Source organism: Lutjanus erythropterus, chromosome 2, assembly GCF_056507025.1.
Source record: "Lutjanus erythropterus isolate fLutEry1 chromosome 2, fLutEry1.hap2, whole genome shotgun sequence".
Classification (NCBI taxonomy): domain Eukaryota; kingdom Metazoa; phylum Chordata; class Actinopteri; order Lutjaniformes; family Lutjanidae; genus Lutjanus; species Lutjanus erythropterus.
This window is the reverse complement of record NC_139318.1, coordinates 49,137,454-49,154,165: the sequence shown is the minus strand read 5'-3', so window position 1 is coordinate 49,154,165 and position 16,712 is coordinate 49,137,454. Positions and strand designations below refer to the sequence as shown.

General features: G+C 42.8%; 3 protein-coding genes across 5 annotated transcripts in view; 1 reads left to right on the top strand and 2 right to left on the bottom strand.

Annotated features, from left to right (window-relative positions):
* Positions 1-1,206, bottom strand: part of polr2j (RNA polymerase II subunit J) — a 2,311-nt gene extending 1,105 nt beyond the window's left edge. The window contains exons 1-2 of the mRNA XM_084746219.1: positions 1,046-1,206; positions 609-717 (exon numbers count right to left, since the gene is read on the bottom strand). Of these exons, the coding sequence (XP_084602345.1) occupies positions 609-717; positions 1,046-1,188 (252 nt within the window). The 5' untranslated portion in view covers positions 1,189-1,206. The remainder of the gene's footprint in view (positions 1-608; positions 718-1,045) is intronic.
* A 1,754-nt stretch (positions 1,207-2,960) lies between these two features.
* On the top strand, positions 2,961-11,048 carry ube2c (ubiquitin-conjugating enzyme E2C). Of its 3 annotated transcripts, none has more exons than XM_084746191.1 (7): positions 2,961-3,114; positions 5,176-5,295; positions 5,489-5,516; positions 6,576-6,662; positions 7,659-7,863; positions 10,629-10,688; positions 10,904-11,048. In XM_084746191.1, exons 2-7 carry the CDS (start codon positions 5,189-5,191, stop codon positions 10,939-10,941), a joined length of 525 nt encoding a protein of 174 aa, XP_084602317.1. In that variant the 5' UTR covers positions 2,961-3,114; positions 5,176-5,188; the 3' UTR covers positions 10,942-11,048. The 3 variants fall into 3 exon arrangements, with proteins under 3 accessions (XP_084602317.1, XP_084602325.1, XP_084602333.1); XM_084746199.1 differs by having other exon boundaries at positions 2,999-3,114; positions 5,179-5,295; XM_084746207.1 differs by having other exon boundaries at positions 3,079-3,129.
* Positions 11,049-12,000: 952 nt separating this feature from the next.
* On the bottom strand, positions 12,001-15,873 carry LOC146332378 (regulator of G-protein signaling 9-binding protein). The gene is made up of 5 exons (XM_084746181.1): positions 15,853-15,873; positions 14,639-14,858; positions 14,363-14,566; positions 13,687-13,829; positions 12,001-12,245 (listed from the first exon to the last, which is right to left on the bottom strand). The coding sequence occupies exons 2-5, from the start codon at positions 14,838-14,840 to the stop codon at positions 12,069-12,071; spliced, it is 726 nt and encodes a 241-aa protein (XP_084602307.1). The 5' UTR covers positions 14,841-14,858; positions 15,853-15,873; the 3' UTR covers positions 12,001-12,068.
* Between the last annotated feature and the right edge of the window lie 839 nt (positions 15,874-16,712).

Below are 16,712 nucleotides of genomic sequence, written 5' to 3'. Positions count from 1 at the left end.
ACGTTCTGAACTGAACTGTCTGACTGCAGCTGTTTGACTCCGCCTCCTGCCGCCTGGTCTCATCTGCTCCCCAGGCGACACGCAGTTCATCTCCAACGAGCCTACTGTCAGGAGGTGACATCACTTCCTGTCAACATGAAACTCTCGAAAAGGATAAATCTGAATAAGGATTCAGACTCAACTATGATGATGATGAAAAAATACAATAATAATTATGATCTTAGTTTGAGAACTTAGTTTCCCTTTAAGAGCCAAATATGATGTTAGAATAACGTTAACTCAACGTTCTTCTTCTGTTAACATGTTAAGAATTCACTGTATTCTGTAATAATTTCAGCTCCATGTTCACAACTCAGTTTTTAATAACTGATTAAAACTGAAACATGACGCTAAATTTACATCTCAGAAGTTTCATGGAAACATTCAAACAAATGAAGTTTAGGTTTTTTTCACTGGATTATAATCAGCTGAACTAATTAAACCCTTCAACTTTTCACACGTTTGACACGTCACACTAAAATTACATTTAAAATTCTTGTCAAAATTCTCAGGTGCGTGTGTGTGTGTGTGTGTGTGTGCGTGTGTGTGTGTGTGTGTGTGTGTGTTACCTGTGGGCTGTAGTCAGGTGTGGTCTGCACTCTGATGACAATCTTGTGTTCTAGAGGATGAGGAACTTTGTAACCAGCAAACAGAACCTGAGGATCCTTCAACAGCTGACTGAGACACACACACACACACACACACACACACACACACACACACACACACACACACACACACCTGGTTAGAAGGTAAACAGCAGCTTTTATTGTGAAAAACTGTAACGTGACTGAACAGATTCAATAAGCAGCAACAATAAAACCTGAATATAAAAGTTGTGGAAGATAAAAATAAGTGCAATGATTTTTAAAAACCAAACAGTTGAGGACCTCATGTTGGACTGTGTGTGTGTTAGCCTGTTGTTAGCATGTTGTTAGCCTGTTGTTAGCCTGTTGTTAGCCTGTTGTTAGCATGTTGTTAGCATGTTGTTAGCATGTAGCCTTACGCTCTGATGATGTTTCCCAGCGTGTGATCTTCTTTGTTCAACGTGAACAAACAGGCGTTCGGGACTTTGGTGTCTTTCGTGATGCTGATCTTTTTCTCTCCTTCAAACAGAAGAAACGACTCGAAGGCGGGAGGCGCGTTCATCTTTACTGACTGTTAGCTCGTCTGTGTCTGTCTGTGTCTGTCTGTCTGTCCGTCCGCCACCGACACACACAGGAAACACTCCTGAAAAATAAGATTACAACTTCCGGGTTTCTCGGTCAAGAGCAGAGAGGATCTGTTGATTTGAGGAACTGTTTCTTCACTGATCTCGTTCAAACCGCTGATGTTTTAAAAAGTGACTCCGTCTGTGGTTTGATCTGTTCGTGTTTAAAGTGACACAAATCACACTTCGGTTAAAATGTAAAGTAATGTGAAGTCTCGCGAGATCTTTCGCGGGTCTGAGGTCCCGGTTACTGGTGACCATTATAGACCATAGATATGTATATAATATATAATTATATTATATATAATAATATATGATATGACATACATGTCTGTGGTGAGTGTTGGAGTGAAACAGGCTCACAGACCGTCAGTTCTCAGTTTAATCTTCATTATTTCAATCATGTTTAATAAAACTGTTTTTGAATGTTGTCAATTTTTCATATGACTGAATTAAATGTTTTAATGTTACAAAGGTTTATTTTTTAATATTTTATTTCATTTTAAACATTTACTATTTACTGTGTATTGTACTGTATGTACTGTATGTATTGTATGTACTGTATGTACTGTATGTATTGTATGTATTGTATGTACTGTATGTATTGTATGTACTGTATGTACTGTATGTATTGTATGTACTGTATGTACTGTATGTATTGTATGTACTGTATGTATTGTATGTATTGTATGTACTGTATGTATTGTATGTATTGTATGTACTGTATGTACTGTATGTATTGTATGTACTGTATGTACTGTATGTATTGTATGTATTGTATGTACTGTATGTACTGTATGTATTGTATGTATTGTATGTACTGTATGTACTGTATGTATTGTATGTACTGTATGTACTGTATGTACTGTATGTACTGTATGTATTGTATGTACTGTATGTACTGTATGTATTGTATGTACTGTATATATTGTATGTATTGTATGTACTGTATGTACTGTATGTACTGTATGTACTGTATGTACTGTATGTATTGTATGTACTGTATGTACTGTATGTATTGTGTACCATCAGATTTTATTCTTTGGTTTGATCTAATAAGATAAGATGAACTTTATTGATCGCTCACAGGGGAAATTCACTTGTCACAGCAGCTCAGCAGTACAGACAGAAAACTGACAATAAGTACTTAGAAATATTAAGATAAAAAGTAGAACATATATAAAGTCTAAGAAATATAAAATGTAAGTACTAAGTACAGGACTGTACACAAGACTATTTACAATATATACACCTTTTACTGTAAACTGTGTTGCCTTGAAGAGGCAGATTGTCCAGGGGACAGTCCAGGACAGAGCTGTCCCTCCTGTCCCTCCTGTCCCTGTCCTCTGCAGACAGGATGGCAGACGCTGCGTCCCGCACAGTCCAGAGGACGTCAGTCTCCTCGGCAGGTGAAGACAGGTTCTTGTACAGAGCGTCGGTGTTATTGGACCTGGTCTTTAATCAGAGGAGGGACACGAGGGACACGAGGGACAAACAGAAATGTTACATATATGTTTGTGTGCAGGTTTGATTTTCTTGATGTTGTTATTTTTTTATTCGGTGAAAAATGATGAAGTTTATTTTAATTTAAATTTTTTTGACGTAATATTAAACGTAGTTCGGGACGTTTCATCTCTTCCCGACGTCCCTCCTGTCCAATCATATCGCTGCTCCCTCCGGCCGCTTCCTTCTCATTGGTCAGCAGGAGGTGGTTTGTTTTTGAAAGTCGGACTGTGATTGGCTGAGTGTGTAAGTTGGAGCCGGTTTAAACCGGGGGGCGGGAGTGTGTTCAGTTTGAATCAGAGGACAGACACACACACACACACACACGGCTCCTCTGCGCTCGGACCGACAGAACACACACGGTGAGTCCTGGACAGGTAACACACCTGCTTTATTTCTGACGGTTCTGTGTCGGTGGTTTAAAGTGAAACAAGTTAACAGCTCAGCTAATGACCGCTAGCTGCCTCCGCTAACAGCGCTAACATCCTTAGCATGAAGCTAAAGCGGCTGCAGAGACAAGCTAACGTTAGCTTACAGCTAAGTGTCGGTAAACCTGCTAACTGACCGATTGAACACGATTACACCTGAACTGTAGACCAAAGTTTACCCGGGAATTATCCGGCACGAGTGCAGCTGTTGGCTAACAGCAGCTAATAGTGGTGAACAGAGAGATCTGACGGTCATATTTATCGATTTTATTCGTGGTTAATTGCTTAATTAAGCCTGTCAGCTGAAACATGTTTGTGCTGTAACGATTAATTTCATCATCAATCCATCTTTCGATCACTTTCTCCATTAATCGATTAGTTGTTTGGTCTATAAAATATCAGAAAATGTGAAAAAATGTTGATCAAAGTCCTCGACTCAAAAATATTCAGTTTACTGTCAGAGAGAAACAAAGGAAACAAAATCTTAACAGTTAAGAAGCTGAAATCAGAATACTTTTAATTAAAACAGGCTGAAAATGATAAGCAATAAATTGATTAATCCTGTCACAGTCTTGTCAATTGCACACACGTCATCACGCGTTTGGACCCGTTTTTCAACTATTGATCAATCTGACAAAATTTCTTCCATTAAAATAGTTCTTTGTCAAATCAATAATCACTTGATCGTTGCAGCTCTAATTCAGACTCAAACGTGGAGTTGATGTATAAATGTATATATTGATCAACTGGTTATGACTTCAGGTCACACAACGAGCTCAACTTGTTTTTGTAAATGTCTGTATGTGACATAATTATTGATCAATAGATATAATTGTACACTGTTTTCATATGGATGTGGACAGACGTATCTGAAATTACGTTACAGTCAGAAGGATTTTTGATTTAGGTCCTGATGTTCTGGATCGTCTCGTCACTCTCTGACCTGAACAGTTGTTTACTCATCTGATCTTTGCGTTCATTTCCAAATTAAACACGGAGGAGAGCTGGTCATTGTTCAGGGTCTCCAGAGACTCGCTGAGGTTCTTCAGGTTTCACAAACATCTTCAGGAACCTCAGAAGGTCCCGCTGCCTTCATGACCCTGAGCGAATCAGACGGCACTGATTTCCAAATGACCTTCACAGGTTATAGATGAATCAGGTGTGTGGCAGTAAAGACTGAAGGATGTTTTCAGTCGGTCTGAAAACACGAGTGAACTCTCCGCTTCATTTAGGTTGATTTGGTTTATCCTCCACCGCAGAGGAAACGGGCGGGAACTTCTCATAATCAAAATGGCTGCAGGCAGATAATTGTGTACGTGTCAGTTTTATATCTTTATATCAGGTTATTGTTTCTACATATTAATCCTCATCTCTGATTTGACCTTTGACCTTATTTGGAAGTTACTGTATTCTGCCTTTGCAGACCAAAACATACTGGATCAAACCAAAACATACTGGGTCAAACCAAAACATACTGGGTCAAACCAAAACATACTGGATCAAACCAAAACATACTGGGTCAAACCAAAGCAAAAGGCAGAAACTTCCATTTGATCTGATGACTTTAGCTTTAAAAAGCAGAATAATGACACGTGATCAAATCCTCAGTCTGATAATGACGTCAAATAGAATTACACCTTTTACTGTTATTATTTACATTATTGTTATTATTTATTTACAACTTTTATTATTATTTTTACGGTATCTTGTGATGTTCCAGGTAACTTTTAACATCAAATTATTTCAATGGTTTTGGGATATTTCTGAACATTTGAAGCTGCTAATATTTTAATTCTGATCAAATTAACATTTAAATATAAAAGGAAATATGCTGCAACAGAAAATAATATTAAATACCATCAAACCTTTTCTGATAAGATATGACACTGATTGATTAATTTAAATGCATTTTCACACCTGACCTGACCTGCGTCTGTTTCTGTCTGTCTGACCTGTCTGTCTCCCTGTCTGACCTGTCTGTCTCTCTGTGTGCAGCAGCAGGACCATCATGGCATCTCAGAACTTGGACCCCGCAGCGTCAGCTGCTTCCTCCACAGCGGCTCTGAAGGGCAGCGAGAGCGGCGGCAGCGCGGCCAGAGGCTCCGTGTCCAAACGGTGAGAGACACAACTGAGGGACTGATCAAAAAATTGTCATATTGATCTCTGCTGTAAACGTGGACATGTTCTCCACAGGTCTGATGACGCTGACACACATTTTTCAACTGACCAGATTGTGACAGGATGAATTTCATTGCTGATTAATGATTAGTCATGTGACTGGTGACTCTCTCTCTCTCTCTGTCTGTAGGTTACAGCAGGAGCTCATGACTCTGATGGTGAGTTTACATCCTCACTCGTCACCATGGTAACCACACATCACTCACTGTTTATGGGTTGTCAGTTGTTCTGTCTGCTGCTGGCGTCTGTTTCAGTCCTCCAGGTGTTTATACAGCTCACTGAGCACGTGCAGTAGTGTTTCTCCCGCCATCCCCGCCCACCATTGACTTTTATTGTGATGACATCTGAGTTTTAATTGGTTTGTTTGAGATGAACTGCGTCTAGAATGAAGAGTAGATGAGATCAGTCGGCCGCAGCAGGAGGTGGAGACAAAAAGCTGCAGTCAGGTTGGACATTTTCCATCAGATTTCAGAGAACACAGAGGAGGAGACACTGACGTCCTGTTAGATCACCTGTAGGTCACCTGTAGGTCACCTGTAGGTTACCTGTAGGTCACCTGTAGTCTACAGACCACGCTCACAGCTGAAGAAATAAAGTGTGTTCTTGATGGCTGATTGAGGTTGAAATAGAAGAGATCCTCCTTCTGTGACAAGGAACATCGGTTCTTTTATCTGCTTTGTTTGTTTTATAAGTCACATATATAACCTTTATTATTATTATCATTATTATTATTATTATTATTATTATTATTATTATTATTATTATCATTATTATTAATATTATTATTATTATTATTATTATTATCAGCCACAAAATATGTAGTTACTCAGAAAATTAGTACTATATACAACACCAGGTGTTTGTTGTCAAAATTGAGAGCCAATCAGAGCCTGTCAGCTCATCAATCAGGTGACAGCCAGACAGTTACAGTCAGTGGAGAGCAGCTGCGGCGCCTCGAGCTCGTGAGGTCATCGTCACCCACACGCGCATGACGTCAGAGCAAGTCGGGATCAAGTTGGACACAAATGTGCAGCGATCAGTGATTGATTTTGCGCTGGCCTGACTCGAACAAACCTAATGGGAAGGTTTACCTGTCTGTCTCTGTGATGATGTAGATGTCAGGTGATGACATCATGTGACATGTCTGTGTCTCTGTGATGATGTAGATGTCAGGTGATGACATCATGTGACATGTCTGTCTCTCTGTGATGATGTAGATGTCAGGTGATAAGGGGATCTCAGCATTTCCAGAATCAGATAACCTCTTCAAATGGGTTGGAACGATCGACGGCGCTCAGGGGACGGTATGTATGCACACGCACACGCACACGCACACGCATGACCAGCTGCCCTGGAACGTTGAGGACGGTTCAGAATTACGGGCACTCGTCTTGAATCCTGAATCCCATTTGTCCTTAAAATGAAGGTTTACAGTCACAGATGAGAAAAGATGAATCAGATCTCACCTGCTTATCTTTTCAACATAACCACCAAAACTTAGAAATCAGTTCTATCAATTATATAATCACATTAACACTCGTTGTGTTATTTTGACCTGACCAGCAGCTGGAAATGAATCGGCTCACGCTCACAAAGACGCGAGCTTCTGTCACATGACAGTGTTGACAGGTTTGTCTGTTTAGGCAACTGACTGAACATAAAGAAATAGAAGTATATGAGGAGGGAGATCAGCGAATTCTGATCGAGCTGCACCTGAAACCAGGTACAAGTAAAAAAGTAATAATTTTGTTTATGTGTGCAAAGTAAAATAATGTAAGCATCAAAAATAAAACTGTTTAACAGCACTTGGGAAATACTTTTTATAAAATGAGGACTAATAATTTCATCCTGATCTGTAAAAAGTAAGTGTTTCCTGAAACACTGCAGGTTCTGTGGTGTTTGAATTTTACATCTGAAGTTTTCAGTGAACCAGAGAAACTTCAACTTTTCTTTTGAAGTTTTAAGTGTGTTTTGGCCTCAATGTTAAACTGAGTGGGTCAATATGTTCATCTGAGCCCGATGGACTGACAGGTCTGTCATGTTATTAGTAGAACATATTTTTGAGGGTTTCTGGACAGTTTGTCAGGAGGAAAGTCCCCGGTCAGATGAGCTGACGGGACACAGAACACATTTGGACGATTCTGTCTCTGATGGCTCGTTTACAGCTGATATCAAACCGATCATAACTTGTTATCCAGATCAAAGTGATCACAATCTGTGCACAACACGCTGACGCTTCTCTGATGACACATCTGTCTCTAACCTGTCTATCTCTATCTCTGTCTCTGTCTGTCTCTAAGGTGTACGACGGGCTCAGGTACCGTCTGTCTCTGGAGTTTCCAGCTGGTTATCCATATCAGGCTCCTCGTGTGAAGTTCGTGACGCCGTGTTTCCATCCCAACGTGGACGAGCAGGGTTTTATCTGTCTGGACATCTTGAAGGACAAATGGTCGGCGCTGTACGATGTCCGCTCCATCTTGCTGTCCATTCAGAGTCTGCTGGGAGGTAAAACCACCTGTACATGTCCGTGTCTCTGACAAGAGGCTGTGATGTCATGAGGAAACGTCCTGGTTCAAATGATCAGACGCCGAGTTAACAAGGCCCTTTTTAACAAAACAAACAGAGCTGACAACATTTTTCTTGATCTGTGTAACTGAGAGCAGTTAAATATTCATGACAGCAAACTGAAGGAGAAAATAGAAGAAAGTTTAAATGTACTGGCGTCATTTCAAACACCAGCGTTCTGTTCAGAGACGGTGTGACTCATCAGTCAGAGACACCTCCGTCCTCTGACATTCTTCCTGCTGGACAGTGGTTTTTGTTTTTCCTTTGTCAGTCAGTGTGCAGTTAGAAGATAAAATAAAACAGGAATTAAAATGAATCATAAATAGATTTTTTTGTTTTTAATCTTCATCATTGTCCACAGATCAAAGCAACATCATGACAGACTGTAAACTTTACAAACCGAGTCTCTAAATCACACAAACCACAAAACTAACAGTGATGGAAGCAGAGAAGAGTGATAGAAACAGAGCGCAGCTGACGCACCGTCAGACACTTCATCAGAGCGCACCGCAGAGCGCAGGTCAGCTGACACGCCGTCAGACGCTTCACCAGAGCGCACCGCGGAGCGCAGGTCAGCTGACGCACCGTCAGACGCTTCACCAGAGCGCACCACGGAGCGCAGGTCAGCTGACGCGCCGTCAGACGCTTCACCAGAGCGCACCGTGGAGCGCAGGTCAGCTGACGCGCCGTCAGACGCTTCACCAGAGCGTACCGCGGAGTGCAGGTCAGCTGATGCTTGTTTTTGTCTCTGACAGGCTCAGATTGTTCTTGTTAGTGTCTGACAACATTATAGAAAGGATCACTACAGTCAGAGATTTCTTTAAAGAGGAAGAGACGTTTGGTTTAAACAGAAACAGCTGATTTATTGATCTCAACAAAATCACCAGAATCCATTTGCATCATCGTCGGCTTCATTCAAACTTTACAGAAACTAAATAAAAGTCAACAGAAACGTTTTGGTTCTTCTTTCTACTGTCCAACAATCACCAGCTCTGGTTTGGTCCAAATAAATCCTTAATTCACCGAGTAAAGGTGATGCTGGGCGTCCAGCGCAGGTGATGCCGGGCGTCCAGCGCAGGTGATGCGGGCGTCCAGCGCAGGTGATGCCGGGCGTCCAGCGCAGGCGATGCCGGGCGTCCAGCGCAGGCGATGCGGGCGTCCAGCGCAGGCGATGCCGGGCGTCCAGCGCAGGTGATGCCGGGCGTCCAGCGCAGGTGATGCCGGGCATCCAGTGCAGGCGATGCCGGGCGTCCAGCGCAGGCGATGCGGGCGTCCAGCGCAGGTGATGCCGGGCGTCCAGCGCAGGTGATGCCGGGCGTCCAGCGCAGGTGATGCGGGCGTCCAGCGCAGGTGATGCGGGCGTCCAGCGCAGGCGATGCCGGGCGTCCAGTGCAGGCGATGCAGGCGTCCAGCGCAGGCGATGCTGGGCGTCCAGCGCAGGTGATGCGGGCGTCCAGCGCAGGTGATGCTGGGCGTCCAGCGCAGGCGATGCAGGCGTCCAGCGCAGGCGATGCTGGGCGTCCAGCGCAGGTGATGCGGGCGTCCAGCGCAGGTGATGCTGGACAGCAGCTGCAGCCTCAGCAGAGAAGCTCTGCAGGTCCACTGATTTTCTAAGTGAAGTACAGGAGGACGTTTAGTTTGAATTTCTCACATCACAGATGATGAAGAAAGACATTCAAACACACAGAGGCTCAACAAGGAACTTATTGTGACGCGCTGCACTTTAAAAGAAAAAGACAAATTGTCAAATGTCCATATAAGACAACCAAATCTGATTGGACTACAGACAATATTAGTTGGGGATGGACCTGACTGAACAGTGAGGAGTCATGACAGTAACTTCTACCAGCTATGGTCACAATAGATTAGCATAAACATGGTAGCATGTAGCCGACATGGTTCCATGCAGCAGTTTGAAACAGAAACGATGATGTGTATTTCAGGAGTTAATGTGACGTCAGCGTGTGAAAGTCTCTCTGCGCTGGTTCGCTCAGCTGTTTCCTCATTTTGTCAGAAAAGTTTGAGGCACGGTTTACTTCTTTTTTTTAATTATTTATTTATTTATCATGAAGCCAAAGTTCATCTCTGCTGTGGTTCCGTTCTTTCTTTTGGGTGAGTTGCGAGGGAGATGCCGCCGCCTTCAACGTTCTACTTCAGGACTTTATTGATGCCTGGAGACGTGAAACTGTTGACGATTGAAAAGTCAATTAAATCAGTTTTCTTTCTTGTATTTGAAGTCACTTCAGGATCAGTTTACTGTGTCAGACAGTTGATAATCACTCACTTAGATGCTGATTTGATATCATTCAGTCAAAAAGTGCAACAATTAATCGATTTATTAAATTAACCAGAAAGTATATTGGTAATCAATTAATTGCTTTAAGTTATTTTTTAAGTCCAAATTCTCTGATTTCAGCTTCTTAATATTCCTCTGAATCTTTTCTGGCTTCTTTCCTCTCTGACAGTGAACTGAATATCTTTGAGTTGTGGACAAAACGAGACATTTGAGGAAACATTAATCAACATTTTCTAACATTTTAGAGACAGAACAACTAATTGATTAGTGGAAAATCATTTCCAGATGGATCATTAGCTGAAAAATATGTCTAAATATTTTCAGTTGACAAGAGTGTGAATCAGTTGAGTCCTGCTCCTCATTGATTTCAGTCGGTTGACGTGTCATCTTTTGTCTTTTGTCTCGTCAGAACCGAACAACGAGAGTCCTCTGAACACAGCTGCTGCTGAACTCTGGGACGATCAGGAAGGTGAGAAATGGCTGATGCCTTCACTGACATCATGTTCACACGATTCACATCACTGTAAAGACAAGTTTGGACTTTGACAAATGAATGAGTCCATCGTCTCCTCACTGAGGACAAAGTCATTGATGTGTTTGACATGGACAATAAAGATTTATTGAGTTCAGTAGTTAATAAACATGAGTGTCGGATTATTTCTAACAGCTTTTTGTCTCTTTCAGCCTTTAAAGCTCATCTACATGCGACTTTCCAGAAGTGAAGCAGCTCCACGTTTTCTTCTTCTTCTGTTTGTTGTCTGTGTTTGTACAATATTTTTATGTTTGTTCACCTCACTGTATCAATAAAGTTCTTAATTCTACAACCAGACACTGACTGACTCTGTATTCGACTCTGTTTGCTGATACTCATCAAGAACATTTGACTGAATATGAACCAAAACAAAGTGAAACGACACATAATGGCTGAAAAATTTAAACTCGTTTCATTTCAACTGTCCTTCTGTGGATCATATATTTTCTCTGGTCGTTCATGTTCACAGCATCGATGGGGAGAAACTGTGACATCGAACATGTCTGTCAACTAAAACCTTTTTAGGCTTTTTGCATTTAGTTTTACAGATCAGGAAAAGGTGGACACGAGAAAGGAGATGACGGGTAGCAAAGGACTGCAGGCTGGAACTGAACCAGAACCACTGCAGAGAACCGACAGAACGTGAGCACCTTGCCTCACTGTACGCTTTTGACCAGTTAGAATAGTTTGGAGGTAAAGAAGGTGAACAAATCATCTTTATTCTTCATCTTGTTAGAACATCATCATTAAAAAAAAGAATCCAATGTCTCCAGTTTCGGACGTTGTTGCACTGCAGTCACATGGACACATTTTGGTGAACTTTTATTGGAAATGGTGCTTTGAGCATCTTGTTTTGTGCACAAACAATTTTTAATACAGTAGTGTTTATATACACGTCACTGCTGATTGGTTAATACCTGTGGCACACCCACCAAACAAAGAAGACATTTGAGGAAAACGATGCGTACTACGCTCAGACTGAATGTGGCTGTGCTGGCCTCTGATTGGTTGGAGCAGTAACATGACATTTACATCTAATTCTTCTCTTTGACAGACTTTGTTCTGGTAATGAATGTTGTTGATGTTTGGTCAGTTTTGCAAAAACAGAACCACTCTTCTTAAAATGAACAAGCCAACAAGCACAAGACAAAAAAAATTATGAAAATTAAATTTTTTGTGATTTGATGAGATGCTTGATTGATATTCCTTAAGAGTGCACCAAGAAACACACTTAAGTAAGTTAAGAGCGTATCTGTATGTGTTTATTATTCAAACACAGGTGACATGTTGTCAGGTGTATCACACTGTTCAGATCTTCTACCCAACACAGCCCAGTCCACAACACGGACGCTGGCAGCAGGCAGCCATCTTATTGTTGGACACGACCTCAACCTCCATCAGGTCCTCCAGGCTGTCATCTGGCTCATCCAGTTCACCGTGAGCTTCAGCCCACGCTGGCTGGGTTGCCTCCACTGCCCAGAACGCCACTGGAACCTGCAGAATACAAGGTACAAGACACTCCCATCAGGCATTAGACACTCCCAACAGGTACGAGACACTCCCATCAGGCATTAGACACTCCCAACAGGTACGAGACACTCCCAACAGGTACGAGACACTCCCATCAGGTACGAGACACTCCCAACAGGTACGAGACACTCCCATCAGGTACGAGACACTCCCAACAGGTACGAGACACTCCCAACAGGTACAAGACACTCCCATCAGGCATTTGACACTCCCAACAGATACGAGACACTCCCATCAGGCATTAGACACTCCCAACAGGTACGAGACACTCCCAACAGGTACGAGACACTCCCAACAGGTACGAGACACTCCCATCAGGTACGAGACACTCCCAACAGGTACGAGACACTCCCATCAGGCATTAGACACTCCCAACAGGTACGAGACACTCCCAACAGGTACAAGACACTCCCATCAGGCATTTGACACTCCCAACAGATACGAGACACTCCCATCAGGCATTAGACACTCCCAACAGGTACGAGACACTCCCAACAGGTACAAGACACTCCCATCAGGCATTTGACACTCCCAACAGATACGAGACACTCCCATCAGGCATTAGACACTCCCATCAGGCATTAGACACTCCCATCAGGCATTAGACACTCCCAACAGGCATTAGACACTCCCAACAGGTACGAGACACTCCCATCAGGTACGAGACACTCCCATCAGGTACGAGACACTCCCAACAGGTACGAGACACTCCCATCAGGCATTAGACACTCCCAACAGGTACGAGACACTCCCATCAGGCATTAGACACTCCCAACAGGTACGAGACACTCCCATCAGGCATTAGACACTCCCAACAGGTACGAGACACTCCCAACAGGTACAAGACACTCCCAACAGGTACGAGACACTCCCATCAGGCATTAGACACTCCCAACAGGTACGAGACACTCCCATCAGGCATTAGACACTCCCAACAGGTACAAGACACTCCCAACAGGCATTAGACACTCCCAACAGGTACAAGACACTCCCAACAGGTACAAGACACTCCCAACAGGTACAAGACACTCCCAACAGGTACAAGACACTCCCAACAGGCATTAGACACTCCCAACAGGTACAAGACACTCCCAACAGGTACGAGACACTCCCATCAGGCATTAGACACTCCCAACAGGTACGAGACACTCCCAACAGGTACAAGACACTTCTGTCAGGTACGAGACACTCCCATCAGGCATTAGACACTCCCAACAGGTACGAGACACTCCCAACAGGTACGAGACACTTCTGTCAGGTACGAGACACTCCCATCAGGCATTAGACACTCCCAACAGGTACAAGACACTCCCAACAGGTACGAGACACTCCCATCAGGCATTAGACACTCCCAACAGGTACGAGACACTCCCAACAGGTACCAGGAACCAGAGTTCTGTCTCACCCTGAGTTGCATCTCACTCAGCATGGCCTCCAGTCCTGTGATATGATTGGTCAGATCAGGGCTCGGCTCCTCCTCGAGGGTGAGCCATGGCGCCTGAACGGAAGCCACCCGAGCTGCCACCCCCACCATGCCATCTATACATCCTGGAGACAGACAGAGAGACAGACAGGTAAGAAGTTTCAGGTCAGTAAAACATGCAAAATTGTGAGAAGATATTAAGGAAATCAGACTGGACTGATCCTCGGTCCTTGGAAAACAGAGCAACATATTTTTGTCAGGGATCGTCTACAGCTCCTTAAATGAGTTCTTGTGGTTCTAACAGAGGTTGTAGGTCTTTGGACTAGAGCTTAATCTTTCAAAGACCACAGACCCTTTTGGACCTTGAATATTGATTGTTGGTCTTCAGGAGAATTGAAGGGCCCATCAAGGACATCTGTCAGTTCTTGGTGAGTTTATAAAGGTCCTAAAGTTCTGAGGAGGTTCAGAGGTTCAGAGGTTTCAGGTGTCTTTAAAGAGGTTCTCACAATCTTTAAGGGTCCAGGGAAGGTCCAGAATGCTCAGTGAGAAGTCAGGAAAGGAGATAAGGTGAGAAGGGGAGGAAATAAGGAAAAACAGCGGGACAGGTAGGAAGCTAATGGCTCAACCAATGACAGAGCTTTCACAAACATCAGCTGACCTGTGTTGACCAGTGAGCGTCTGTCACAGCGCTGTGTCAGAGGGAATTGTCCAATTAGATCGTAGGCCTTGCGGAGGTCAGACAGGAAGTTCTCTAACGCTGACAGGAAGAGAACCCACAGACGCTCTGACACCTGTCTGTCCTCCACACCTGAGGGGGCAGAGTCACAGTCTGACAGCAGACGCACCAGACGCTGGGACAGACCTACAGATAGACAGGTGACAGATTGAGAGACAGAAAGACAGGTGAGAGACAGACAGGTGCAGGTCTCTGTACCTCTGCAGATTCGGTGTGCGAGTGCTCTCGTCTCGTCCATCTCGTCTCGCAGGAAGCTGCAGTCCGCCGAGCTGCCGAGCGACGCCGCCAGCTGCTGGAAACAGGAAGTGACTCGACTGAGAGCTTCCTGAGCACGCTCACACTCGCCCTGCTGCCGCCGCCGTGCTGCCAGCTCGTCCACAGAACGACGCCAGCGACTCATGATGTCATCACCTACCTGCTGAGGAGGACAGATGAGGACAGGTGTATGTGTCTGCTGCAACTAACAATTATTTTAATAATTGATTTATCTGTTGATCATTTTCTACACATACGTCACATGTTTGGACGTATTTTTCAAGTCTCTCTGGTCAGTGATTATTTTGTTTAACTGATGGACGGATGAACATCCGTGTGCTTCACGTCTGGATTTATTTTTCAACTGACAACATTATGACAGGGTTAATTAATTGATTAATCAAGCAAATAATCGACAGATTAATGGACAATCAAAATAATAGTTAGTTGCTGCCCTAAATTAATGGATCATGTGCAAAAGTTCAGGTGTTTTTACAGGGTTAAAAAAAAAAGAAATTAAATTATACATTTCAAGGGCATTCATTCATTAAGTGTCCTGCAGTAATTACAACACAACTGGCCGACTTATAAATTGTTCATTAATGGCTCATTACTAATCTGTAAAGTATCAGTAAATGATTTATTATTAGGGATGAAACAATATATCAAATAGTGCAATAAAAATGCATCGATAAGTACTGAACTGTGACAGGATGTACTCTGATATCACATGGTTAACTTTGTTTTTGTTTTGCACTTGAACATAATTCAAACATTCAAGACATTTGATGCCTTTTTTACACATTTAAGCAGAAGCTCTAATAGTTTAAAGGGAAATCAAATTTTAAATGAACGAGTCTGTCAGATTTATCATCTAATAATGTGATTTTTCTCAAGTCATCATTTCTCCTGTGATTGTTTAATATTGTTACATCCCTGTTTATCATCATTAATAACAGATTAGTAATGACTTATAAACGTTTATAAACTGTGGCTTATTAAACTGTGATGTCACCAAGGCTCCATATTTTATCTGTGAAATAAACAATATATGATGCAGACTGTTATATGATGAGAGGAGTTCACTGATTAAACAACTAAGAACATTAAAGATATGATCTGAAAGTTTAGAATAAAGAGAATAATAACGTTCCTACCTGCTGCTGCTGTCGACTACATCCACCTTCTTCTGTGGTGGAGGACCAGCAGCTCAGCCAGGTCTCTAGAAACCGTCTCTGGGGTCCGTCAGTGTTTTTAATTAACACTCAGAGACCAGCTGAGGCCTGAAGCCTCTCAGCTCCCACGAGACTCTTTAGTTTACCCTCAGCTCTGCCTCACAGGCAAACCTCTGTGTCAGGGATTCACCTGTCCAGGTAGACTGTGTCACATCAGGGTCATTTACAGACAGAAGAACCCGGCTCAGGATCTATCCTGGAGAACAATCATTAAATAGGTTTGCTGTTCTGTGGACTGAAGATAATTTGACCTTCACCTGCACACTCTGGTGTTCACAGGTGAACTTCAGGTGATTCTGTCCCTGAAGATGGAGACAGGGGCTGCTGAGACATGTTGTTGGGTCACTGCGCAGGAAACACTGAGCTGTCCGTCATGAAGACTGGACGTGTCCACACACGATCAGCGTGAGAACCACTCTGACCTTGTTCTCCTGTGGGTGGAGCAGCTGCACCCAATCAGGTGAAGGCGCTCAGATGATTTAAACTTTGACCTAAACCAGTGAGACACAGCTGTATGTGAAGGTTACTTCAAAAATCTATTCTAACACAGTTACTAATTACTTTTTAAAAAAGTATCAGTATCCTAATCTGAGTATCACAGTACAGTAATGTAACTTTTCAATTACAGCAATACCAAATTGTGAAATTGTTTAGTTGAATGTTTTCTGATTTATTGTTTGTCAAAATGTTCCTTCCTTTGCTGAGTGATTGCACGTTTACATTATTAATGCTAATTATGGTCATTTGAATGTTTTTTGTTTAGTAACTGTTTACATTGAAAC